Here is a 26641-nt window from a genome sequence, read left to right on the forward strand (position 1 = left end):
GATTATGAAATCCAAAAGTCAAAGATATTTTGCATAGCAGCTGTGTAGATCAGAACAAGGGTACTGCAGTACAGTGGAGCTTATTTATTTTCAGCTAACCGTGACTTTTCTTACCATAGGATTCTACCCTGAGCTGTGCTGTCTGCAGACCAATGCCTCTGGAGAATGCATCCACTGGAGCACAGGAAGCTTTCATTCATCCTACAAGATTTAGTGTTCCAGGCCAGCAACCACATCACTCAGCAGCAGCACACACAGGGAGCCTTGCAGTGTGTGTGGCCAGTGAAGGAACAGTTTTCAACACTACACACCCAAAAGTCCAAAGATGTAACAGAATAGTTCTGAATAGCTCCAATTCTGTCTCTTGACATATTCTCTTGATTATTTCTTTACAGCCTCCTGCTCATTCTGTCTCATTCCAAGGTGAGTGACGACAACAACACTACAGTCATGCTAGCAGCTCTGTGAGGCTGTAGTTAGGCCCAGCGGTGCTTTGAACAGGTTTACAATGACAATTCTAATAAGTGGGTGCTCACCATCTTAGTTTGCAATGTTAGCATGCTAACATGTGCTAATTGTACCAAACACAAAGCACAGCTGATCGAGGCTGATGTAATGCCTTTAGCAGGTAGATGGTCATAAACCAAATAATTAGACAAATTCAAATTGTAACTTGATGGTGGCACTGGATGTCTATTAATTTCTGTGGGAATCCATCCAGTTGTCGTCAAGAGATGTTACTAATAATCAGAAATGTCAACCTCATGGTGGCACCATAGGAACTGTCAGGAGATCATCAAAGTCAGTGGTCCTTATCCTCTGGGGACCAAGTCTGTCTTTGCAAAATTTTATTGTAATCCATGCAGGTCTGGACTGTATCAAAATGCCATTCCATTATGTATGGCTATAGTATTGCTAAAACATTTAGTCTTTGATGACATTTACAAAATGTCTCCCCTTTACCAGAAGCTCCTCTGAAATTCATGGGGGAAAAAAATGTTGTTAGCTACCTGTCCGTACAAGGAACCATTTACTGTGAGGGACACACAATAAATAAGGAGGTAGGCGATCAAGGAAACATCAGTGTGACACATGGTTGCCAAGGGGATTCAAACTGGTATAGTCCAGCTCTGACACATTCCGTCTAACCACTAGACCACACAGCAACACCAGTAGTGAAAATATTTACCAAAACTAGTCCTCAGTAGCAAATACGACATACATAGTAACAGTATTTGATTGAGCTTGAGGTGCCGGAGCAACTAGTACACAACCTGAATCCTGTCTGGTCTCATATGGTGTGAGTCTTTAGTTTAAGGGAGAGGACTAACAACTCAACTCCACACACTGCAACCCCAATGGTTGGACATGGGACCAGCAACCCTATTCCATAAAAAAAAACATTGATGCTTCGGAAATGGCAACAAAAGAAAACAACACATCTGGATGCAGATGGGAAGGTCACCAATGACCAACTCAGATAACCAGTGAAATGAGATGTTCCAATCTTAACACACTTCAGATAAGCAATGGGACTGAATCAGGATCAACCAAAGCAAACAGAGGAGAAACTGCCCGATACTCTTTGCAGGATGATGGTCAACACAACGAGAGGGTTGCCATTATTCTTGACAAGGGTGTAGAAAAGACAATAATAGAATGTAAAACCAGGTTGATAAAAGCCAGATTCAATGAACAACACAGTTATCCAATGCTGCGTGCCAAATAATAATGTCAAAGGAGAAGACAAAGACCTATAACATCCTCCAGTACAAAGTGGAAAGTACACCTGCCCACGATCTACTCTAGTCTGTTAAAGTGGAAAAATTCACTGAGGAGAGTAAATTGCACAAAATCACCGTTGCTAAAAAAGAAACTAGAAGCTCAGTATAGAAAGACCAACGCACAGGTAAAATGGCTAGTCAAGAAACATGAGAGAGACGTACCTGGAGGAGCTGGACAACGCAGCCGAAAAAGCAGCGACTGACAAGTCTACAAAATACCAAACCTTTATGCTAGGGATGTCCCCATCCGCTATTAATGATCGGGATCCGTCCCAATCAAGGCAATTTTTAATTCATCGGTATGGGTTTTATTAAGCATGAAACTAAGCCCGATCCTTTGTTTTTCTTTAGTTGTCGCATAAGGGTCAGAAACAGAGAGCAGTTTGTGGCAGGACATGGCTAAAATGTCTGAAGTGTTGAAATGCACAGAAAGCAGTCGAACATTACATTTACTCATTTGGCAGACGCTTTTATCCAAAGCGACTTACATTTGGGGAACAAGATCTACAACTGACAATACACATTACTAAAAGCAGCAATACATGCTGGTAAGCGTTAATGGCACATATCGCATCAATGGGGTAAATACATAGGGAAAAAAGTTAGAGTTAACAAAAAGTGCAATCAATACAAGGTAATTGTAAGGGGACAGAAGAAGAAGAGCACAGGAAGTGCATGTTAGAGGTTAGGAGTTAGAGGTGTTATAAGAGGAAGTGTTCTCAGAAGAGATGAGTTTTCAAGAGCTTCTTGAAGTTAGAGAGGGACGCCCCTGCTCTGATGGCGTGTGGTAGCTCGTTCCACCATCGTGGTGTCACAGATGAGAACAGCCGGGACTGGGATTGCTTTGTGTCACTTGTAATGTTTGCAATGTGAGCATTTCGTGAGGCGGTAGTAAAATATGAGGTATGTTAGTGTAAAAAGACAGGCAGAGCCAAGGGCGTCACTTTGTGTCGAAAAGTAGTTGGGACATTCAAAGGCTCAGATTAGCTCCTGAGACGTGAGTAAAGCAAGAAGATATTAGAATAAATATTCACTACTGTGATATATGATTTGGGGGGTCTGGTGGTCCTCCCCCAGAAAAATTTGAGCATTAAACAAATTAATTTCCTGCATTCTGGAGACGTTTTCTGGACCAATTTATGGTTGAAATGTCTTTTATGTATATAAAGGGAAACACAAAATTCAGGTGTAAGGTGACGATACAAAATATAAAAATATAATGTAATGTAGTAATCAGCAACTTGTTTTTTAATTTAAGTTACATTCTTGGACAATGCACATTTGTTTCTTAGGTTTGTTAGATTTGTTTCTTAGACATTGCATTGAATGTTTCTTATTGTGCAAATAAACCTTTCTCAAAGCATTTTAATTTATTATTTAACATTGCTCGTTGCAAGCAATTTATCAGAACCATTTTAATAAATACTTTCAAAAAGTGATGGGGACATGTCCCCAGCGTCCCCAGTGTAAATGACACCTATGGGCAGAGCGGAGGGACAGAGCCTCTGCTCGCCAACTACAGCTACTGAGTGACAGGGAGCTCTAGAGGAGAGAGAAGCGGGGGGCGGTGCTTTAGGACCAATAAACACCTGCAGTCGCCATGCAGTTTACCAGCAGGAGGAGCTCAGAATTTATTTTTTTTTAAATTAACTTTTTAACTTTAATGTTGAGGATTTAAAAGTGTATTTAACTTCACTCGCCCTTCTCAATCTGTCTGCTGCAGCTAGCCACTGAGTTGCTTTGTGATACTACTTCATATTTACACAGAAACAGGACAAAACAGGAGAGAAATGTAAGCGAGGAAGTTGAACTACCCTGTAAGTTCTGAAAATATGTGTCTGTCATTTGACTCCAGCTACCGTTGTCCTTGGTTAGCACAGCAGAGCCGTGACCAGTCTGAATGCCTTTTAGAAAAAAAATTTTTAAAAAAATCAGCACAGTTATGTAGTTAGTTCAGCATCATTTTGATCCATTTATTGCAATTTAACCAAAGCAAATTTTTACTTTGGGTTCATACCAATGTAGTAAACCTGATTAAAGGCGAATATTTGTGGGCTGTGTTTAACGTTACTGGCATTAAAAGACCTGCCTTCAATACCACCAATTTAATAAGCCACCTTAAAAAGGAGGTTCTCAACAGAGACCCCCCTCTACAACCAATGCAGGAAGCCTCAGAAGAAGACCTGGACATTAACATCCACCCACCAACAAAAAGGAAAATCGCTAAAGCCATCAAATCATTAAAAAAATGAAAGTGCTGACAAATTAAACACAGAACTCTTCAAAGCTGATCCAGTATTGGCTGCCAACATCCTTCTTCCAAGGAAGACACCATCACTGGACAAAAAGGGTGATAAAGTCCCACAGAAAGGTGCACTATCGGACTGTAACAACTGGAGGGGCATTACACTTCTGTCAGTTCCCAGACAGATATTCTGCACCATTATCACACACCGAATGACATCTGCCATAGGTGATATACTCAGACATGGACAAGCAGGATTCAGGAAAGGCAGATGGTGCAGAGACCAGGTCTGCATAAACTTCACATCCACCGTGATAACCCCTGGAAAATTCTAAGAGGATTCTCTCATACTGTGAATCTCCAATGGCTTTTCCGGGACTGGAGGTCAAAACAAAACCAGCTTTGTAGTAGAATCTAGAGTCTGCCAAGGATGTGTAACGTCCGCAGTATTATTCAACCTCACCCTAGACTGGGTCATGCAGAGGACAACAGAATATCTGGCAAGAGGGATCTGATGCACTCTCTATTCCACCCTTGAAGACATTGACTTTGCTTATGATCTTGCCCTCCTTTCACATTTACAGGGGAATAAACAGTGACACTCCAATCCTATGGGCAACAAATTGGACTGGTGATCAGCGGCAACAAAACAACAACAAAAAGTCATGCCAATCCACGTCAGTACACCAACGGATGATTGAAAACCCCTATCCTAACTTCACATACCTAGGAATCAGCAATTTACCATGATGGGGGTAACATCCAAGACATTCACAGCAAGGCAAATAAAGCACAGGCAATATTCACAAAACAAAATCTTGAAATCTAACCAATACAGCTCCAAAACCAATCCAAATATACCAAAGCTGTGTATTATCAACACTACTCTACGGAGCAGGTTGCTGGAAAACAACAGAACAGGACACCCATAAATGATCTACCTTCCATACATCATGCTTACAAAAAAGCATGCATATCTTCCGGCCAAACCCCAACCCCAACCCCAACAACAACCTTCTCAGGTTCACTCAGCAAGGCAAAAACACCAGTTGACCTGGATTGGACATGTGCTCAGAATGGAGCACTTCCCGTAGTTAAACTACATTGGACCCCTGGTTGTTAACGAAAGAGAGGGAGGCCCAAAAAACCATGCTGCAGGTACATTGAGAGAAAGCTACAACACAACCATTAAAGCTATCGGGAACTGAGAAGGAGGCAGAGACAGACTAAAGTGGAGGGACGTTGTTGCTGCCCTATGATCCAGCCGGTAAATGGGAATGACTGATACTCAAACACTGAAAATTTTCTGTGTATTGTTCTGGCTATAATGCTCAGTCTTTTGAGCCCCATTAAGTGTAATGAGCAGTGATGAAATTTAATTTGCAACTTATCACAAGGGAAGCAGGCTGGCCCCTTCTATTGTGAGTCAGGCAGGGGGAATGTGGGACAGAGTCCAGAAGCGCCATAATTCAGCTGATTCAGGGTTTTAGTGAGTAACTGAGCCGTGCAGTATGGACCAGTACACACCAATACACAGTAAGACTGGAGCCACACTGCAGAGCCAGACAGCAGGGTCACTTTATCTGACATCTGCAAGTGAGATGAACAATATCATCTCTGAGGTTTTCACCAGAGAAAGTAGAAAACCAATTCTGCTGCTGACATGAATAAATAAATCAGGCCGTTCTGCTAATGTGTGTGCCTCAAATAGAACTTTACATCATCAACATTTGGGGGCAGCAGAAAGGTATTTTCACCTTCTCTAGATCCTTCTGAGAGCAAGCAACATCCTAATTCTGATAAAGGAGATATTCAAAGAAAAAGCAAAGTCAGAATAAGGTGATTTGATCAACAATGGAATAGTGAAGTCATTGTAAAGAACCATCATACTTCTATGACGCCCTCATAAAAACAGCAAATGCTTACACAATATAACAAAGAGTCAAATTGGTAATGGGAATAATTAAAAATAAAAGGTGAAAACAGCTGAAAAGGGAGCAATTTAATGTTAACGCATAAAAATCATTTTATAAAAATACACAAACTATGAAATACAATGCAATTGATGTCATTTTTAAAAATAAAAATAACATAATACATAACTGATATCTCAGATGTTAACTACCTGACCCAGTGCAATAAGGCACAGATTCAGAAACAGAGGTTTAGTGTACCCTGTACCCTTTCCTCTTACAAACAGGGATTGCAGTTGTTTTATCGACAGTATATGGTTAAGAGCTAAACTTGGGGAACTGAAGGCAATGGTTGCCAAAGCTTAATTTGGCTATAATGAGAAAAACAGACAAACGTTAGACTGTTAGAGTAGTTTAGCCTGAAGACAGGGAGCAGAGGCTGGCACTGACCAAAGGTAGAAAATGTGCCTAACAGAACCTCAGTGTTAGTTTATTAACACATTATATCTTGTTTTTTTTAATCTGTACTAAAGCCAAATCCTAAAGACCTGGATTCATGCGAATTCAAGCAACCAAAATTAATCCATTTTCAACTGGGGTCAATTTTGACACGCAAACCAGCAAGTACTTATTTTGCGTGGGTGAGTGGACGTCACCTTCTGGTGTGAATGCCAGGTTTAAAGAGAGGTTTTATGCTGTATTTCTTGGTCATGCCTTGTCATCACCCTGAGGATGCCAGCCAACCAGCAGAGAATTCCAGAAGTCACTGTACCCAACAAGTATGTAACCCCCCAAACCTGCAATTTGTTATAGATACCAACATGCTAATTAGTGAATTTTAAAGGGACTGGTAGGTGGATATTTGTAACTTTAGACAGAGTCAGACTAATTTATGCCAATCTATTATTTGGACTTGGTTTTGAAGTCAAGCACTTGTTTGACTTTCATCAGAATGAATAAAGCAATTAGCGCACATGCAGCTAAAGTGACCACGTACAGTCCCACAAAGAGAGCAGCCTCCCCATTCCTATGCAGGCGTGAGTACAGCTCCCTGCGGCCCACATAGTCGAGGTGGTACACATGGATCTGACACAGAGAGCAGCAAGATAGAAAAACATGGAAGATCTGATGACTCTGTCCCAGAAAGTCACACCTCCCAGGGAAGCAGCGCTCTAGCAGGGGGTAGGTGAAGAAGAAGGCGCAACTAAGAAAGAAAGCCACCTGGCCAAAGTGATAGACAATGGCTGGGTCATTGCTGGCTGTAGACCATGACATGAGTCTTTTAGCCACAGGACTGCTGTCCCAGACATAGGCGAGTGCTGAGGGCACCACCTGGCACACCTTCAACACCCAGGTCGGTAGGCTGTGGTTGCAGTATTTGCCATAGCAGCAACCCAGGCATGACAGACAGCTGAGAACAGTGGCAGCGGGCATGAAGATCCCATGCACATGTCTGTGCAAGCTCTCATCCACAGCATAGTAAAAGTGAACTATAGCACTGCCATACTGATACTGTGCTACCCCAACATAGTCCAGAAAGAAGAAGGTATAGTGACACAGCTCAGACTTGCCACCCAGTAGGTGAGCTGCCACACTGAATGCCGAGTAGGTCAGGGAGGACAGGAACAGGACCAACAGGGGCCACGAATGAGGATCGCCAGCAAAGTCCACAGTCTCAGCGAGTTGGCTCAATTTAACCAGGAAAACTAAAAACGCCAGCAGGTGAGTCCAGATGTTGATGGTCTCATTGTGGCGCTGGAATAAAGACAGGAAGTAGTAACGCCAGTTTTGGTTGAGTGGTCGGTAGCCGGTGCAGACGAAGCGCTCCCTGAAGTAATGGGGAACCTCAGCGTCTTTTACAGTGCCTGGCATGGAGGGGGCTGCCTCAGTCAGCATCCGGGGAACCTCCCTGATCTGCTGCAGGCTGATGAACACTCGCCCAATTCTCTCCATCACAATCGTCGCCATAACTGTCAGTAGCTGAGTGGTGCACGCTGGGTGGCTCCTGCAGAGAAGATTTAAAGAGTTAAAATCCACAACAGAGAACCTTTTGTGTGTTTCATAATTGTTATATTTTACACCCAAATATACATCCACCACTTTACTAACACAAGTAATATATATATATATACATGCACATACACATACATAGGGTAAAAATATGTTTTTAAAGTAAACAAGAGACCCCCGCATGAAAATAAATGGACATAAAAAGGGGTCAACAGAATTGAAAAACACTGTAAAAAAGGGCCTACTTACTTCATAAGAAAGTAAAAATGACTAAATAAGCTTAAATGTACAATAAGCTGTCAAACACTGTAAGCAGTATGGCTTGGATTTTTACACTTGAGATAAAGAATGAAAAACTTATACGTGTAAACAGACAGCTATTTGACCAATAGTGTCTGCAGGCTCCTTGTTGTCTTGTTTAATGCTAACTATGCCACATCCATGACCACTTGGGGGCAGCAGGTATTCTGTATTTCATTTGAGCTAGATCCATCTAATAACTGCCAAACCCTCCCGTCCAGCTGGGAGAGGAGGTCCATTCTGTACTGTAACTGTAAAGAAACAGTGAAGGACTCTGAGATGAGAGAATCTCACCCTATGAAGTGTGGAAGCTACCAGGGGTACTGGAGGGGTGCATAAAGAAGACCTCTCAGCCAGATGTTGGAGACTTTCTCCATCCCAAGTAGGGCACTGTCCCCACTGGAGAAAACCACAGAGGGCAGTGGGCTGAGCAGTCTGAGGCCAAAAGCTCCACTTGGCCTTCCCCATAACGATTCCAAATCCTCTGCACAATCCAGACATTTCTGCAGGCAAATCAATGAGCTCGCTTTGTTGCCTCACCGAGAGTAGAGGGATCCTGCAGTTGATGCTAAGATGACCCATATCCAGACAGTTGGTGTACAGCTCATCGTAGTCTTCGATGGAGTTTGGATTTTGTTCTCAGCTCTGGACTTTGATTATTGTGTTCTGTTTCTGGACTGCTACCTCACTTCAGGTAACCTGTAGATTTAATCTGGTTGTGCAAATAAACATTTCTACTTACCCACTCAGTGCTTTCATTCTCCAGTTCAGGGAATGGTTGACATGCAGTGATCCAATATTTTTGTGATCAAGCATCTTAAAAATAATATCATTATTCTAATGTGTGTTATGTGTCTCTTTCTCAAGATGACTGAATAAAAATATTGAATTATTGAGACAAGTTTTTGATATTTATTTTGGATAAATTAGTTGTTAGATTAATCGACTAGTAGAAAAAAAAATATTCGTTAGATTAATTCAAGCTTTTTAAAAATAATTGTTAGGTGCAGCCCTAGTCCTACAATCTTACATTGAGCTCTACAGACAGCACAACCTGGCAATCACTGTCAATTCAGACCTTGAACAGTGAAAGGGCCACAGGACATGTATCAGACAGGGCTGTACGCTAACCTTCTTCCCCAAGGAGTACATGTGCTCTTAAATGAAAACATTTAGGAGTACACAAAGAAATTTAGGAACCCAGCGAAAAATGTTCAATTAACACAGAGTTTATTAACATCTTATTACATACATACATGTATACTGCATGTGTGTGCGCTGTGGGACTTTTTGAACCAGGGATCAATACAGGATATACCAGCACCACCCATGCCACACTTTATGTAAACAAGATTACGGAACAATATAGATATCAATAACTTTAGTAAAACAGATGTAAAATAGAACAAGGGGAACGTGTTTCTCTCAGGAGGAGGTTGCTAGAAGGAGCACATGTTGGCACGCTTGTATCCTGGCTCTGGCTAAATCTATATCTGTCCACTGCAGAGGGACCATCCACAACCTGGAGGAGTAACTAGTATAATGTTGTGTCTTAGTACAATGTTGATTTATTTGATATACTGTTAGTATACTGTATTAATTATATCATGTTACTTTATTCATTATAATTTCAAATAATAGTAGCTTATCCCATACAGTTTACCACTAGTAGCTATAATATTAACTCCAGTTGGACAGCAGTTTCATTTTGTGGGTTTTCATTCTTTTAATCATTGTGCAAGAAAAGGGTCTACACTGATGGTTATTCTCTCATTTGTTAAAGCTAAGTACTGACTTGTAAATAATCATAACCATTCATGCATTTACATAGTTCAACATTTCCAAAGTTTGCTGTAGCACGTCAAACTTCTTTTATGTCCCGCCACAAAAAGTGACACTGACGATCGAGCACATAAACTTCATGAAAAGTTAAACATGTTTTACCATAAAGCGCCGATACAGCTGAACAGCCAAACCATGCTTATATGATTCCTATTGTCTTCTCTCTTACCGGTTCAGCTGCAGACAACGCATCTCTGTCACTGTTTTTGTATAACGGGCTGCTCCAGCGGCCCACAGAGAGACCGCCCCACCGGGACTTCTCCCGCTGCTCCCGATGGCCATTACCACAGTTTTGAATGATCAGCAGCGGAGGTGGTGGATAGAGAAAAGTTACGGTTGGTTGTAGTCTTTACTTGCACACTGTAAAATCATGGTAAATCATTTTTTTCCGGTTTGCACGTAGGCCTATCTATTTTTAGGGGGCATGTGCGAGTAAAGAGTTCACACCGCATGTAGCCCTGTGACTTCCATAAACGCAACTAACTCCAAGTGGGTTGCCAGCCAGGCCTACACATCACACATGTGACATGTCAGTGGCAGTCAGGGAGGGAAAAAATAGAACCCATGTTTCCTACATTGACTGAGGTAGCAGCTGCCAAACTGGCATCTCTTTCTATTAGTGGTCCTGTTTTAAGGACCCTTAGCACAGATAAGTGATAGAGAATTTTAACGGTGACATGCCACCTAATTGGTAAGATGTTGAATGAAAGGAACATTTTAATTAACTCACCCCAGTTTGTTCTTTTCTCCCATTACAGAGGACATGCTGCCCTTGCATACGGTCCTACTCTGTGTCTTGGCCTACATGTCCATGATATGTTGATTCAGTACAATAAGGCACAGATTCACAATGTGCTAGTCCTTAGCCTGATCTTACAAATTACCAACACTCATGCTCAGCATTGCAGTGTCAGGTGAATCCTCAGAGTATGTAAACAACAGCTGAGGTCCTGCCAGGAGGAACACTGTTTAACAGGTTGCTATGGAGACATCCATTAAGAAACAGCCATCAGATTTGGCATGGTATAACGATTTTCATGGTACAGTATAGTATTTTTTTCAACCCTTCTCCCATAAAAAAAAGGCTACAGTACCTGCATTAATGCACAGTATATCCAAAACAGCATACATTCCATTTTTAAAATGTCATATTATAAGAGGTTTTCCTTTTTTTAACACTTAAATTACAGTGGTTCCGAAATGATATAATAACAATACATTTTTATGCTATTAACCATACCAAGCACTATCATTTCATCTCCTTCTTTAGCTCTTGGTCTTGGGTCCAGCCATAAATAACCAGTCTAGTAAACAGGAGCTGCTGTTGCTTTGCTGGCAAGAAAAAATAGAAAAACATAAAAGATCTATTTTGTACAGCAGGTGGATTGGGAATATCACAAGCAGGAGGCCATTGTTTAAAATGCATTTCATTTGCCAATAGATTGATTGACAAAATCCTACAGTTTTTGCATAATGTCAAGAAAATAAACAATTAACAACACAGTATATCAACAGGCACAATAAGGTAGAACTCGGTTCCCAATTGGAGTTTCAGTTAATCCAAACATTAATAAGAGGCAGAGCGTAATTGGATCAGACAAGTGAGGTTTAACTAGTTATGTTTTGTCATTGAAAATACAGTTTGGTATCTTACAGATATATCTTGGCCAGGTGGTAGGCTAGATGCATATTATACTGTATTTTAAAGATAACAATCAAGATAAAGTTTTGGAAGCTTGTTCCTTGCACAGTGCACAAAACACTTGCCTTTGGTATGGGAGACTGGGGTTTAAATCACACTGTATCACACCCCTTAGCAACACACATAACCCCTAATTGCTTGCAAGACATGCAACCTCTGGCAAATATAGCAATTTTAAGTCCCTTTCCCTAACAAGCATCAGCTAAATTAATGTAATATAATGTAACACGCTCCTGATAAATATTATCCAATTCTCCCCATCCATATGGAACCGCAGTAATTTTCAGAGAGTAGTAACAGGGGAATTTGACGCAGTGCACAGCAACATGGCAAGAGTAAGAGATCACATCATTAGTCAATGTTGCACACATGAAATTCAAAGCTTATGAGACAATTGTTCAAAAAGGTTATTTCTGCCTCCAGACCAGCCCTGTCACCAAAAGATGTTTTTTAACTCGTACTGTCTATACATCTTGGTCAGTAGCAGGCATTATTATTTCCCAAAGACATATATTAACATGGTAATTTCATCTTTAATCAGTACTCTCCTGTAACACCCACACTCACTTTTCCCTTTTAACTCCCACGCATGAAAGAGTTCCAATAAGACACAATCAAGTGATTGCTCATATCCACATATACACAATACAATCTAATTTTATCAGCAACAGTAGTGAATTTATAATGCTAATGATTTTAAGTTTTGAGAATCAGATTTTTTTTATGTTCCCTTTTTCAAAAAGCACGGGCCTTTGCTGATGCATGAAAAATACTGATACTGTGAATTATTATAAAAATTCTAATACAAATCAGTGCTCAAACACTAACTCCTAATATCATTACGTATCCCTCTTGTAATCTTACGCTTACTGTTGTTGAAATGTCAAAATCCACTTACATAATACAAGCCCACAGCAAATATGACAAATTCCCTTTCTGTCAAAGCATTAAGTCTGGAAGGAAAGGCACATAAATGCTTTTGCACATAGTTCCTACAACATCTAATATGTTATATGGACTTGGTTTGAAAGTCAACCACTTGTTTGACTTTCCTCAGCATGAAGGCAACAATTAGCGCACATGCGACCAAAGTGACCACGTACAGTCCCACAAAGAGAGCAGCCTCCCCATTCCTATGCAGGCGTGAGTACAGCTCCCTGCGGCCCACGTAGTCGAGGTAGGACGCATGAATCTGACACAGAGAGCAGCAAGATAGAAAAACATGGAAGATCTGATGACTCTGTCCCAGAAAGTCACACCTCCCAGGGAAGCAGCGCTCTAGCAGGGGGTAGGTGAAGAAGAAGGCGCAACTAAGAAAGAAAGCCACCTGGCCAAAGTGATAGACAATGGCTGGGTCATTGCTGGCTGTAGACCATGACATGAGTCTTTTAGCCACAGGACTGCTGTCCCAGACATAGGCGAGTGCTGAGGGCACCACCTGGCACACCTTACGCACCCAGGTCGGTAGGCTGTGGTTGCAGTATTTGCCATAGCAGCAACCCAGGCATGACAGACAGCTGAGAACAGTGGCAGCGGGCATGAAGATCCCATGCACATGTCTGTGCAAGCTCTCATCCACAGCATAGTAAAAGTGAACTATAGCACTGCCATACTGATACTGTGCTACCCCAACATAGTCCAGAAAGAAGAAGGTATAGTGACACAGCTCAGACTTGCCACCCAGTAGGTGAGCTGCCACACTGAATGCCGAGTAGGTCAGGGAGGACAGGAACAGGACCAACAGGGGCCACGAATGAGGATCGCCAGCAAAGTCCACAGTCTCAGCGAGTTGGCTCAATTTAACCAGGAAAACTAAAAACGCCAGCAGGTGAGTCCAGATGTTGATGGTCTCATTGTGGCGCTGGAATAAAGACAGGAAGTAGTAACGCCAGTTTTGGTTGAGTGGTCGGTAGCCGGTGCAGACGTAGCGCTCCCTGAAGTAATGGGGAACCTCAACGTCTCTTACTGTGCCTGGCATGGAGGGGGCTGCCTCAGTCAGCATCCGGGGAACCTCCCTGATCTGCTGCAGGCTGATGAACACTCGCCCAATTCTCTCCATCACAATCGTCGCCATAACTGTCAGTAGCTGAGTGGTGCACGCTGGGTGGCTCCTGCAGAGAAGATTTAAAGAGTTAAAATCCACAACAGAGAACCTTTTGTGTGGATCATAACTGTTATATTTTACACCCAAATATACATCCAATATTTCATTAACACAACAAAGCACATATGCACATATACACACATACATATACACATACTGTATATGGAGTTAAAATCCATAAAAATGTACTGTTTTGTTTTTTATTTTGGTTATATTTCCAACACTTTTAAGTGGGATTAAAATACTTATTGCTAATAATATTACAAGATCACATCAACCTAAAGTATTTTATGTTTACTCTATGTTCATTTTCTGTACTTAATGTTAGGTAGGTTTGACTGTTTTGACTGTAGGTTGAAAGTGATAACCGCACTCATATTTTTGTGCTGAAATGGAGCCTGAAAATGAATCTTTGCAGCTGATGTTAAAATTACTAGTGAAGGCTAAATAAATACATACATTACATACATAAAACATACATATATTAAAACATTTTTAATATATTCAAATTGGATATTCATTGTGTTGGAGCTTTTGCACTCTTGTGGTGTATTGATAACACAATCAGTCATATCTGATAAAAGAACCAGGCTAAAATCCTGCCGGGAGTGTCTGGCTTTGTTGTGGCTAATGTTATTATCTTAGGTGCTTTACACAGAAACAGGAAAGAAGATACAGTCAGTCATCACCACAGCATTGGGCACGTCAAGCCATTGGCTATGGCCGCTGCTTCAAACTAAATTCCAAGTAAAATCTAGCCAACCGCCTGAAATCTGTGGATCAGCCAATTCTGGACAGCCGCTGACTTCATGACAATCAAAACAGTTTCCTTGATTTAGTCCTGGTAATTATAGCATAACTGTTTTCTTTCCGGCTAGAGGCAGGCCTAAGGTATGTCTGTTGCTCGGTCCAACACTTCGGTCAAGAGTGACATACTGGATCTTGACTTCTACTAAAGAAATTGTTATAGTTATCAAGGTATTACAGTGTACCAGTGTATTTTATTTAGAAATTCCTCTACAGTATGACTGTAAATACCATGAAAAATGCAGGCACTCCTCTTTCTATAGAGCAGAGAACAGTGAAGTGAATATCCCATTCACATTTTGAATTGATTATTGGATTATTGGATTTTGATTATAAGCCATAATGTCGCAACCATCCAAGACAGACTTGCCACAAGCTATGAGATTGTGAAACAATGGGATATGTTCCCATAGGATTCACAAGTGCGTATGATATCAACCTTATTTTAAGAAAAACACGTTTTATTTGTGATGTCATGGAGAAGTACACTACCCACAATCTAAACAACAGTGACATCTGATTGGTGGAGCTCGCTGTTACCATGAAAATGGTTATGGCACCAACAAACACGCAAACAGCTAGGGAGTTAGCGCTACCACTGAACTCTTCAATTGTTAAAGTCATGTTTACCACAGAGCAACCATAATGTCCTTTTCTGACAAGCTTTTAAAGAATCAGCCAGCCTGTGGGTTCTGTAAGGGCCAGTGTGAAAGACAAAGACATTCAGGGCTGGGAGTTTTGCAGGGTGGCTAGTTAGGTAGCTAACATTAGCTAACATGACTCCACATGAAACTACCTGAGTCGCACTAGCCATGCCACAATGAATATTAAAAAAATACAATTATATAACATCAAATTACATTAGTTAATAAGACTTGTGGAAAGTTTGAGAACTGTAACTAAGTTTAGCGAGTTGCAGATGAAATGAGCTGTAAATGGTGAAAAAGATTAATTGGCATAGGAGAAGATAGCTAACGTTAGCTAATTAAGGTGTTTAAAAGTGACTAAAGAATAAAAGTATTAATTATATGAAAACTATTATAGTATATCATGGTATAATATAAACAATGAGAGAAGTAATTGCGCAGAATGGCACGCCCTTTCCCAATATTCATGTTCATACTATACACAAATAAGAATACTTTGGTTACATTGTCCTTTCAATCAAGAGGCAACTTTAGATATATAAAATGGATTGATTATGTATTGTATTCTTTTTTGATTCCAATTACATGGTATTCACTGTGTTAAATAGGCTGTGTGTGGGATTTTTTAAAAAGTATTTGTCTTCCTCTTTAATGGTGCTTTGATGATCAAGTCAAAGCACCATTAAAGTGCTGCTTTGATGATCTGGGCAAGCGACAATCTCAGCTCCACAGATGTTGAGTGTCAACAGAAAAAGCCCAATGGGCCATTGTAGAAGGTCAAGGCAATGGAGTAGCTTTTTCCAGCGTGGGAGTACAAGCTATTGACTCTTCAAGTAACCCCGGGTGACCATAAGTGGCTGCTCAGTCGGTTCTAGGGCCGGTTTACTGGCCGGATTTCCTGGCTACTTACTCCTGAGCCTGAAACCCTGCAGGAACCTTTGCTTCACATCTCCACTGACAGCATCATAACCAGCCACAAACGCCTAAGCTATAAAAAATGTCAAAGAAGCAGCTACAGTAATGACCATCCAGACAGCGACAGTTGGGCAGAAGGATCACCTCTGGCATAAGTGTGCTGATGGAAAAGCATGTCATTCCTTCCCTCATTTCCAAGCTCTGTGGGAATCAGGACCTCCATGGAGTACAGCAGGGTATAGCTAATGAGCAGGAAGGAATCAAGGCATTTAAAGAAACCACGGGCATGAAGGCATCAGAGGGTCTGGTTTGTGGCTGGCTGACTCTGGGATCCTGGGTGCCTCCCACGATGGTCTGGTGGGAGAGACAGACATTGAGCTGAAGTGCCCAGCCCGGTGAGGAAGTAGTGCAGGAGATGTCATAACAATCATCAGGTGGCGCCAACAGCCTGAAGGAGGAACACCATTACTGGCACCAAGTACAAGGGTAGCGTCACATCTTTGTGCTACCTGCTGCCTTGCCATCTGTACACCTATGCAGCGTGAAATCATACCCATATCTCTTAATGACTTCTGGCAGCCTGAGTTGCAAATCTTGGCGTCTTTCGACAAGGATCACATGCTTCCAGGGCTTGTGAAGTTCTGTCAATAGACAAAAACTGTTGTGATGGCAGCCCGGCTGACGGTAAGTGTCCTGTTTATTTCTCCTTTTTTCCCCTACCCTTCTGTTTTCCCTTGTGTTTTGGCCTGCCTTGTTGTGTCTCCTCCTCTCCCCCTGCGTGTGCTCTCCCTGCTCCTGAGCCCAGCTGACGATCCACAATTGCACCTCATCAGCCACCTCCTCTGCCTACCACACCTGCCAGCAATCAACTCCATCTCTGCCAGTATTTCAACCCCGGTTCGCCACACAATCTCCGCTTGATCGTCATTGCTCCTGACCTGGTTCACTCACCTCCGTCCACTGTCGTGTCAGCTGGGCTCGCCTACCTACCCTCACCCCTCGGGCGTCTTCCACGGTGTCCTCTCGGCTACCCCCTCACTCCTCCGGTCAGTTCTCCTGGGACTCATCTCCTACTCTGTCCCCTGTTCCCCTCGGCTCCCTCGCCTCACCCTCCTCTGCCCCACCTCCTCCTTGGTCCTCCGTGCCTGCATTCCCTGGCGTCCACCTCTCCTTCACCTCCACTCCCTCAGCCCCTTGTCCCTTAATAAAAACCTGTTTAATCCTGAGCGTTGTGTTTGGGTCTGTTCTGTCCTGACTCACAACAAAAACAAAATAGTTCATAATGGTTAATCATTTCTGAGATCAGCTCACCTTTGTACATCCTCGAGGGTTTAAGAATTTGAAGAGACTGTTATGTTTTCTGCATTTTCTAGATAAATGTATTACTTATACTGCTTGTAGTACTGTATAATTAATTATAAACACTAAATACTAATCTTGTAAAGTATCATAATACTCAGTCGCATAGCCTTTTTCACAGCAGATACTTTGACATGCCATTGTAGGAAAAGCACAGGTGTTACTAATAACATTAACAATTGCTCCGCTCTATTCAAGCGTCCTAGTAGCCAGTATGCACAATAACAGGACCCTGAAACTGTTACGATTCTGTCCTGAGTTTCTCTGAGTTTATTGTTTGGTCAGTTCAGTATCTGTTATTTAGCCTGTGTCTTTGTAACCTAGTCCTGTGCCTTAGTTCATGTCTTAGTATTTACTTCTAGTTCTTTGTCTGCATTATTTTAGTTTCATCTGCTCTGTATTCTGTGATCTAGTTCTGTGTTTTCGTTTAGGTTTTGTCTGTTATGATCCCTATGTTATAGTTGGTCCGTTGGTCCTGATTCCTCTCACCTGTGTTTCTCCTGCCTGCTCGTTAGTCCCTGATGTAAAATGTTTGCCGTTTCTGTTCCGTCTCTGTCCGGTCATTGCAGTGTTTTGTATTGTGTAGCCTGCCTAGCTCTGTCTCTTGGTCTTCCTGTTTCCCTGTGTTTTGTGGATTTTGTATTTTCTGTGGATAATTTATTTTGGATTCAGCCACTCTGAAGTGTGCTCACCTTTTGTTGGTCAAATAAACCTTTTCTGAACTTGACCTGCTCAGTGTCCTGCGTTTGGGTCCTCCAACCTGCTCAACCCCACAAATCTGTGACAGAATCTGAGATGGTATTCAGCCATCTTTCATTTATTTGCAACTGAGCTTTTTCTACTGTGTCATGTCTTTGATGAAAAAGAAATGACATGCATTTGTTAAAAACATGAAATTAACCAAAACATCAAATCTTTCTTTGAAACAACTACAGTGAATGTCAGATGTTGCATAACTTCCAACCTTGCTTCTTACAATCCTGAACAAACCCCTTTCACCACTAAGTGATGACTTAGTGGTGAAAGCTTGTTTTGTTGCCTACTATCACATAAAAATTTAAAGAATAACAGAAGTTACCTTGAGCTGTGATTCTTGCATATTTCACGTTATCTAATTAAATCTACTGGGCTGGTAAATAGGCTGATTTGATATGACTTATTCTTTGTGTCTGGAAAAAAGCAGGTATGATATCCAAAACCCATATACAATACATGAGACTAAAAAAATAATTATCTGCATTTTAGATCAAATTGGCAATGTGAGATTAAACGCAACCATAAACTTATCACAGAATATTTACTGCTTTTTCTTGCTCAGACTTGAAAGCTTTCTTCAAATGAGTAAAAGATGAAAGTGATGAAACATAACTAAATACATTTACTTGAAGGTTCAGTGTGTAAGTTTTAGTGGCATCTAGTGGTGAGGGTTGCAAATTGCAACCAGCGGCTCACAATGCATTCACATGCTCCTCGGATGGGCTCATTTCCCAAGTTGTGAAGTCGTCGTTTCAAATTCAGTGTAATTGTGTGTTCTAAAGTCGGAATGTGTAGCATTATCAGAGCATATAAACAACACACAGACATAGAGTTCACTCTACATGGACAGCAAACTAACCGTTATAACCATATTACATGTTTGCAAAATATTTACGTGCAGTACGTGATTTTGCACGAATCAAAGTTCTGTATACAATAAAGATTTAAGGAGGAGAAAAATATTGTGATGTTTCGAACACCACATGAATGCACCACTCACCCCTCCCTTTCCAAGCACGCAGGAGAAGCTACGGTGGTCGACACACTCTGTCGGCTCTTCTTCTAAATAACAGATACTCCATTAGTCCAAATTTCACTTCTCTTCTTACTACTTATAAACCAGTCGACCTACTTTTTTGTGAATATTCAACGTAGTGATGAAACAAGCTCTCTAGAGACTTTTGCCCATTTGGGCTACTGCAGAAACAGGGCGGAGCAACGTGGCAACATCCATCTAACAGAGGATCCTAGGTGTATGCAGATAGAAATGGCTCATTCTAAAGTAATAAAAACATAACAATTCATTATTTAAAGTCGTAAACATAGTAATGGATATTATTTTGCTTTTCTGTCAATAGATCCTCCTAAATATTCCACACTGAACCTTTAAGCACTATTTTGAAGTATGTGTATTATACCTGTAAATATAATACATTTTTATAGATTGAGCATCATCACAGCACTTCCACATATTTACACATTAGAGCTGCCTCAGTCATCCAATCATCCAAACAGAGGACCACAAAGACTGCTCTGGCTGATGAGCACCTTGAACTAACATAAAGCATATGTGTCACCAGTCAGAAATTAGTATTAAAATTATTAGAAAGATACAAATTACACAATAGCTATAACGATGTGAATAAATCTAAAGCGATATCCATTTAGCCTCCAAACTCTCCTATGGTCAAAAGATAACAGAGAACAAGTGAATTAAGGGACACTCAAAGAGCTGAGCAAGATGTAAGGTGGTGTAGTTATGACCGAACTAGGTACACACTGACTGAAGAAAATGTAAAAAAAAAGACACTGAAATTATTGTTGAGGAGGTTGAAGCAATCAAGAACAAACTGTTTGGTGGAGAAAAGGTGCAAACACAGAGTGTGTCCCAGACGAAATTGGAAGCCAGAGCTCGACCTCCTTGATGAGCAACCTGCAGGAATGAGAATCCATCCAGGGTCTCTCCACACCTTTCTGATGATTTTGCCCAACGTTAATCTGATTCTCGTTTGGCCTGACGGGCTTCAGAAGATAAATCTTTTTAGCTGTTATTTTATTATTTATTATTATTTTATTTTTACGTGGAGTTTATGTTGGGGTCTCTATTATTATTTGTATTTTATTATATTGTTTTTGTATTATTGTCTCTTGGGTATTATTGTCTTTACACTTGTTAAATCACTTTGTAACTTGTTTTTGAAAAGTGCTCTACAAATAAAGATTATTATTATTATTATTATTATTATGCTGGGAGCCAGTCATTTTTTAGTGTCAGGGGACTTTCATTTCATTAGCTGCAGTGATGTCACAGCTCAGAGGTAGGAATCAGTAGGCAGGAGGCTCGGGAGCGCGCTTGAACGTCACAGCCCACATAAACTGGTGGATTTTGTGGAAAATCCAACCCAATTTCTTCACATAGGAAGAGGCATCCATTCATTTTTATGTGAACTTACAACCCGTTCACAAATAGGCAATAAAAAAGTGAGAAATTTCATTAAAAAACTACACTATAGTTATAGCCCATTTAAACATTATTTTACAAAAACAAATGAGACATTTTCAATTGTTTTTATTGGCTACATGTTCCAGCAGGGTCGGTGATTCTGCACCCAGCTGCACCAACTGCGTCTCAAACCTCCAGAGGCCATGTAGATGCAGTTTCTCATTTCTCAGTTTATGTGCGTAAGCATGGGTCAGAGTTACCGTGGAGGGACGCTCAAGTTTGTTTTTTATAAATCCCAAAGTTTGCTTAGAGGCCCGTGGTCATGCGTTGCTAGTGCTGTTTGAAAGTGGCGCTGTTTTAAGTTGACACAAAAGTGGGGCCAGGAATGTTTAGCCTCATCTCAATGCCCTGCTGTGGCTGAAATAGAGCTATGAGGGTGGCTTCCTAATTACAAAGAGAGAAGACCAGGGAACAGCAGACCCTCAAGTTTGAGATGGAAACAAATCAAACATGCACAAAATGCTCTAAAAGAAAGCAATTAATTGTTGTTGGAATTCACTGATAATTATTATTTTCATTTACATTTTTATTAGCAGTAGTAACTATAGTAAGGCCAGTAAAACAGGAGTGGGTTAAATTCTAGTGCTTGACATGATGAACCAGTTTCCCCCTATTTAATTTAATGATCCCTTCATCCTCTAAGAAGAAAGAAAAAACTGTATTTTTTCCTATACCCGCCCCTGGCGAGAACTGCTGTGTGTGAAATATCCCCATTAAACGGACTTCATCTGGGTTCACTAAACCGAGTCATGTCGATGACCTCAATCCTGTCTGGGCTACTGAAAAGGTCTTGGACCAAACCCGAGGCTGTTCGTTAAAGTTCTGCCACAGCCGTAAACAAGACATTACTTATTATCCCTTGTGCGCATCACTTTAGCAGGTTAGCTTTATTTCCTGATTCTATGCAGATAACGTGATACCTTAGCGATGTCTCACCTTGTAGTGATAGCTTCTTTCTTTTAGTGCCCGCAGCTCAAATGACCTGTTCTTCTTCTTCCTCCTCCGCCCGAGAAAGATTCAACAGATTGAATCGTTCTGAAGTAAGAAACCAACATCAAGTTACTGACCGTCCTTAAACTACAGACGGAAGTGTGGTGATTTTTGCCAGGAAAATAAAAGCGCCATTCTTTGACCAAACAATATAGGCTATAGCAGAAAATTCTAAAAATGTATTGATTCAGATTTTAAAATTAGATCTTACCATTAAACATGTCAGATTTATCAAAGAATAAAACAAACAGTGTAAATAGCACTAATTAGGAGTCATCTATAATATATATATATATATACCCATTATATATACAATCCATATATCCATTATATATATATACCCATTATATATACAATCCATATATCCATTATATATATATAAAGCCTATGATCAAGTGTCTATATTGGAAATCTACTTTACATATAGGCCTACTCTTTGCATTAGCAGGCATACAAATTGGCCTGGCACATAACGTTTGTGTTTGTTGTGAACCTCTCATCAGACTGAACAGTTTGCTAACCAGTCATTAGTCACTGCTCAGAACTGAAATGTAGCCTATTGCTTTGGTGGCAAAAATCATACACGATTACTGTTGTGGAGGATGCCTGGTTATTAAACGTCAGGAAGTCTTTTATTTTGAAAAGTGACACCGGAAAGTGTGCCGTACTTGTAACTCGCTGCCCTGTGGATCTCAGGAGGAAGAAAGATTTCTGAAAGGAAAGACGAAAACCTCAGACGTGAGGTGCCTTAACCAGGTTAGACGTCAGTAAGATAGATGTCCAGGCTTAAAGAGTAAAGGAAGTTGTTGTTCAGTTTAATCGCTCGGGGGAGCAAAGCAGCAGAAGAAACGTTAGCCCTCAGTAGCACTTAAATCGGAACATAAGAGAGAGAAAGGTAGAAAAAGGTGTGAACTCCTGGAACATTCTTTCTGCGCAGCAGTTTTTACATAGTTGACACAGACATGATAAACACTGGCTACAATACAGGCAGCAGCAGCAGCAAGTGTCCACGCTTCTTAATAAACAGGATTTGAATGAGTCCAAACAGTTAGAAATAACAAACTTTACATAGGCCTATTCATTCAGGTGTGTTGCAGTGTAAACCCAGAAGTCATGTGGGCTTTTATGAAAATACTTTGGGATTGGCAAATTCTGGTGACAATACAACCCTTATTCTCATATTTAAGATAATGTAAAATGTGGATACATTAACTATCTAAATGTAACTGAATTTGGAAAGTCCAGGCTAACTAATGCCGCCTTGACTGGACTGACTATTAATTTACAACCAAAGGGGAGGTATGGGATATTACAGGGACATTTATAAAGATAAAATAAAATAATAGGTAATAGTATAATAATAATAGTATATACATTTTGGGAAATTAGCTGTCATATCAATCTTGTAAATGCAGTGTAAGACTACATCCTGCAGTTAGCTTTGCTTAGCATAAACAGGAGGAAACAGCTAGCCTGGCTATGTCCAAAGATACCAAGAAATAGTCTGGTTTGCAGTGTTGTGATATTTCAGGAAATTGTTTTGAATCAAATCCAGCCTGTGTAGTCAGTTAAAAAAGACTTTGGCAAAGCTTTCTGTATTGTGACGTATCAAGTCCAGTTTACAACAAAGATTTCATTTGTTGTTTGGATCCACAGACAGCAGAGCTAACTGTTACATAATCATTCAGCCTGAAGCAATAGAACTGACCCTGGGGTTTGAGCTCTGCAGAATGTAAACCTTCCAGTGTGCCTACATATTTCCCAAGACTCATTTGTACCTTTGGAGTATGAGAGCATGTTACAGTCCCTGACAGTACAGGATTAGATGTTTTCAGTGTCTGCTTTATTTTAAACTTGCCTAGTACCAAGGCCTTCAAAGACACAGCATAGTATTTTCCAAGTATCTCACCACCACAGGAGTTAAACAATGTAATGGAATCTAATTCTTTGGGAGGCAATACAACATAAAGCAAGTTTCTCCAGAATTTCTGCTGTTCTGCTGGCTCAGACCCAGAGAAGACATTTTTGGAAGGTGAGGATGATTAGAAAGGTTAACATAATTCTAAGGGTTGAGGTATGCAGTTGTGATGGTTCAAGTTCAGGTTAGAAGGTGCAATATGTGGAAGAATGTCCTAACAAGTATAGAAGTAGTTTGTGGAAGAGAAACAGAATGTACTCATTTGTTTGCATTTTTGTGAGCGTGTTTATACTAAAGGATGATAAGAGGAGGAGGGGTGAAGCAACAGTGCAGATGTGAAAGATCTTCCCACTCTGACTGCACATTTAACTGAATAAATGTCCCATCTTAACCAGAGAACAGGGTTTTAAAAAACACTTACAGCTGCTTTCCAGCTTTTTTATAATAATCAAAGTTCTTGTGTCCTGGATGAAATGAGTTCACAGTGTACTAGACACCAGAAACTGTGGTCCACTTACAATGACACTAAATTTGGCTCTACTCGTTTTATTTAGAAGTCAGGGTTTCATCAGATGAATCTTACAGGGTTACATTTACATGATATCTGGAAAACTGGCCCCCTTCAAATATATAAAGTGCTGATGGTAGCAACTGCATAATGTTAAATTAGCAAGACACACTAATTTCCACACTGGGCAAATTAAAGCTACAGTTGCATCTAAACAAATAGATGACACTCATTTAAAGGTCTCAGTGGGTAATTTGGATCAGTGACATATTTGTGTGAAATGAATTACTGCTGTGCAAATAGCTATGTCTTGAACAAGTGTAATCTGTGAAATCTGGCTCAGTTGTTAGGCATTTTGAGCAGGAAATTGTCTACAAATCTAAATTCCCCATTTAGCAGAATTTATTTTTGACTCTCAGTGGTTCTGCATTGGGAGGATCTCTAAAAGTGTTACATTCACAACCCCAGTAACTCAATTTCTCTTCATAGTTTTAAATATAGACAAATGGCCCCTGATAAACACACATAGATACTGAGCACAAACGTTTTCACTCTGCCACTCCCCCTCTCATTTATCGCTCTCACAAATATTTACACACTTCCTGTTGCTGTGCACACTCATTTGCTCAATAATTTCATTTCCTTCCTCAGGCCTGTTTTGCCATGTTGCTCTCTTCTCGACATATCATTTTCTACATTTATCACTTTTTTTGTCTTTCTGGTCACTGAATCTACAGTTGCAAATCTCAACATCATTGACTCAACCTGTCATGACATGATGTGTCCAATTTGTTGTTTTGTTTAAAATGAAATCATGAGCATATCACTAAATAGAATTGGATTAAAAGCAAACTGACGAAAAGACTTACCACTGTTGCTGTGTTTTAATTGGTCTTTGATTTTTTGAGAAACTCATAAATTGTTGGAATTTGCACAAAACTGAAATACAAGATCTGCTTTAATGTAGAAGGCCCCTTTGTCAAAATCTAGTTTTAACACCTGTGTTGTTTTTGTTTATATTGTGCTTACAGGGGACACATCCATTCATAAGATATGATAAACTTCACTGATCCCACTCATGGAAATTCAGGTGTCACAGAATTAGAAGCACGAGAACAGATACATAAAAATAAAAAACTAGAATGCTGTATACCTTATAAACATCTACTGTTCACACAAAAGGAGCGATGAAAAACAGAATGTACTAAACAGAATGTACACCTACATAAAAAAAATTATTACGCGTACTGAGACAAAATAGTTACAACACAGGGGGAGGGAGGGGGCCGGTGTCCATTTTTCCCTGGAGCTCCTAACATGGCAATTCAGCCATGTCTTTGGGTGGATCAGTTCAGTACAGGTGTTTGATTTTTTTTCAACTGTTGCTCCTGTAAATCGAGCCTAGATCACTTTACCTTGTTCTCTTTTGCAGTAAGGCCACTGCACTTTTCAGCAGGATTCCCGTAATCCATGTTCAGTAACTCTCCATAATATCCACAGAGGGGCAGTGTTTCCCTTTGTTACCATGCTGGTCATAGCAGATAGCACTTCTTTCAGAGAAATGTTATTTGTAAACACATTTCACACTAATTTACTGTGTTTTTTCCCTGTTTATAGATGATGAGTCTTAAACATATGGCACACCCTGATAGAAAGCATTAAAGTACACCAAAGCTAAGGCAAATGTGGGCCCCCCACTGCACCCATATTCCTCCCACTCTCTGTGCATGGTCTATGTACCCACCTATATTTTGCCCAGAGCCCCAGACACCAACCATTGTTATATAATAATATACTGGCCCCGGTTGGGAGCTGTGTGTTTAACTTAGTGGTAAATTGATTGAACATACATTTATTTTGGAATGTGCAAACATTTGTCACAATATTAACTGAAATAATAATGTTTAACTAATTGCCACACAGTGTTCCCAGGACCCTTGGGTCCTCTGAAGGTCAAGGGCCCTAGGACAGTTTCCCCCTTTGTAAGGGTTAAGGGTATTTCATTGTCATTGTTACATTTAAAACTATCCCTCAAGGGAGCAGTGGGCAGCCACTGTGCCGTGCCCAGGGACCAACTCCTGATCTGTGCCAGTGTCTCAGATCAGTTGCACTGGCTGGACAACCTAACATGTCTTTGATGAAACCGGACCACCCGGAGGAAACCCACGCAGACACAGCAAACTCCACATGGAAAGGCCGAACACCACGCTGCTTTGTCCAGTTGGGAATCATGCCTTGCACAACATTAACTCTGGTTTATGCTGTAAAGACCCCCCTCTTCTCCGCAGGGATGTTATATTTGAAGTTTAGAGTACTGCTGAACAGAAAATCGATAACA

At 40.7% G+C, this 26641-nt stretch overlaps 2 protein-coding genes across 3 annotated transcripts; both read right to left on the reverse strand.

Moving 5' to 3' along the window:
* Positions 1–6830: 6830 nt before the first annotated feature.
* On the reverse strand, positions 6831–7982 carry LOC119907398 (membrane progestin receptor alpha-B-like). The gene has a single exon (XM_038725157.1). The coding sequence runs from the start codon at positions 7908–7910 to the stop codon at positions 6846–6848; it is 1065 nt and encodes a 354-aa protein (XP_038581085.1). The 5' UTR covers positions 7911–7982; the 3' UTR covers positions 6831–6845.
* Positions 7983–9465: 1483 nt separating this feature from the next.
* Positions 9466–21965, reverse strand: paqr7a (progestin and adipoQ receptor family member VII, a). Of its 2 annotated transcripts, XM_038725159.1 has the most exons (3): positions 21824–21903; positions 16414–16717; positions 9466–13907 (listed from the first exon to the last, which is right to left on the reverse strand). In XM_038725159.1, the coding sequence occupies exon 3, from the start codon at positions 13868–13870 to the stop codon at positions 12806–12808; it is 1065 nt and encodes a 354-aa protein (XP_038581087.1). In that variant the 5' UTR covers positions 13871–13907; positions 16414–16717; positions 21824–21903; the 3' UTR covers positions 9466–12805. The 2 variants fall into 2 exon arrangements, with proteins under 2 accessions (XP_038581087.1, XP_038581086.1); XM_038725158.1 differs by lacking the exon at positions 16414–16717 and having other exon boundaries at positions 21824–21965.
* Between the last annotated feature and the right edge of the window lie 4676 nt (positions 21966–26641).

This window comes from Micropterus salmoides, unplaced genomic scaffold (assembly GCF_014851395.1).
Source record: "Micropterus salmoides isolate LMB-PRFRI ecotype aquatic unplaced genomic scaffold, ASM1485139v1 Ms_hic_scaffold_17, whole genome shotgun sequence".
Lineage (NCBI taxonomy): Eukaryota > Metazoa > Chordata > Actinopteri > Centrarchiformes > Centrarchidae > Micropterus > Micropterus salmoides.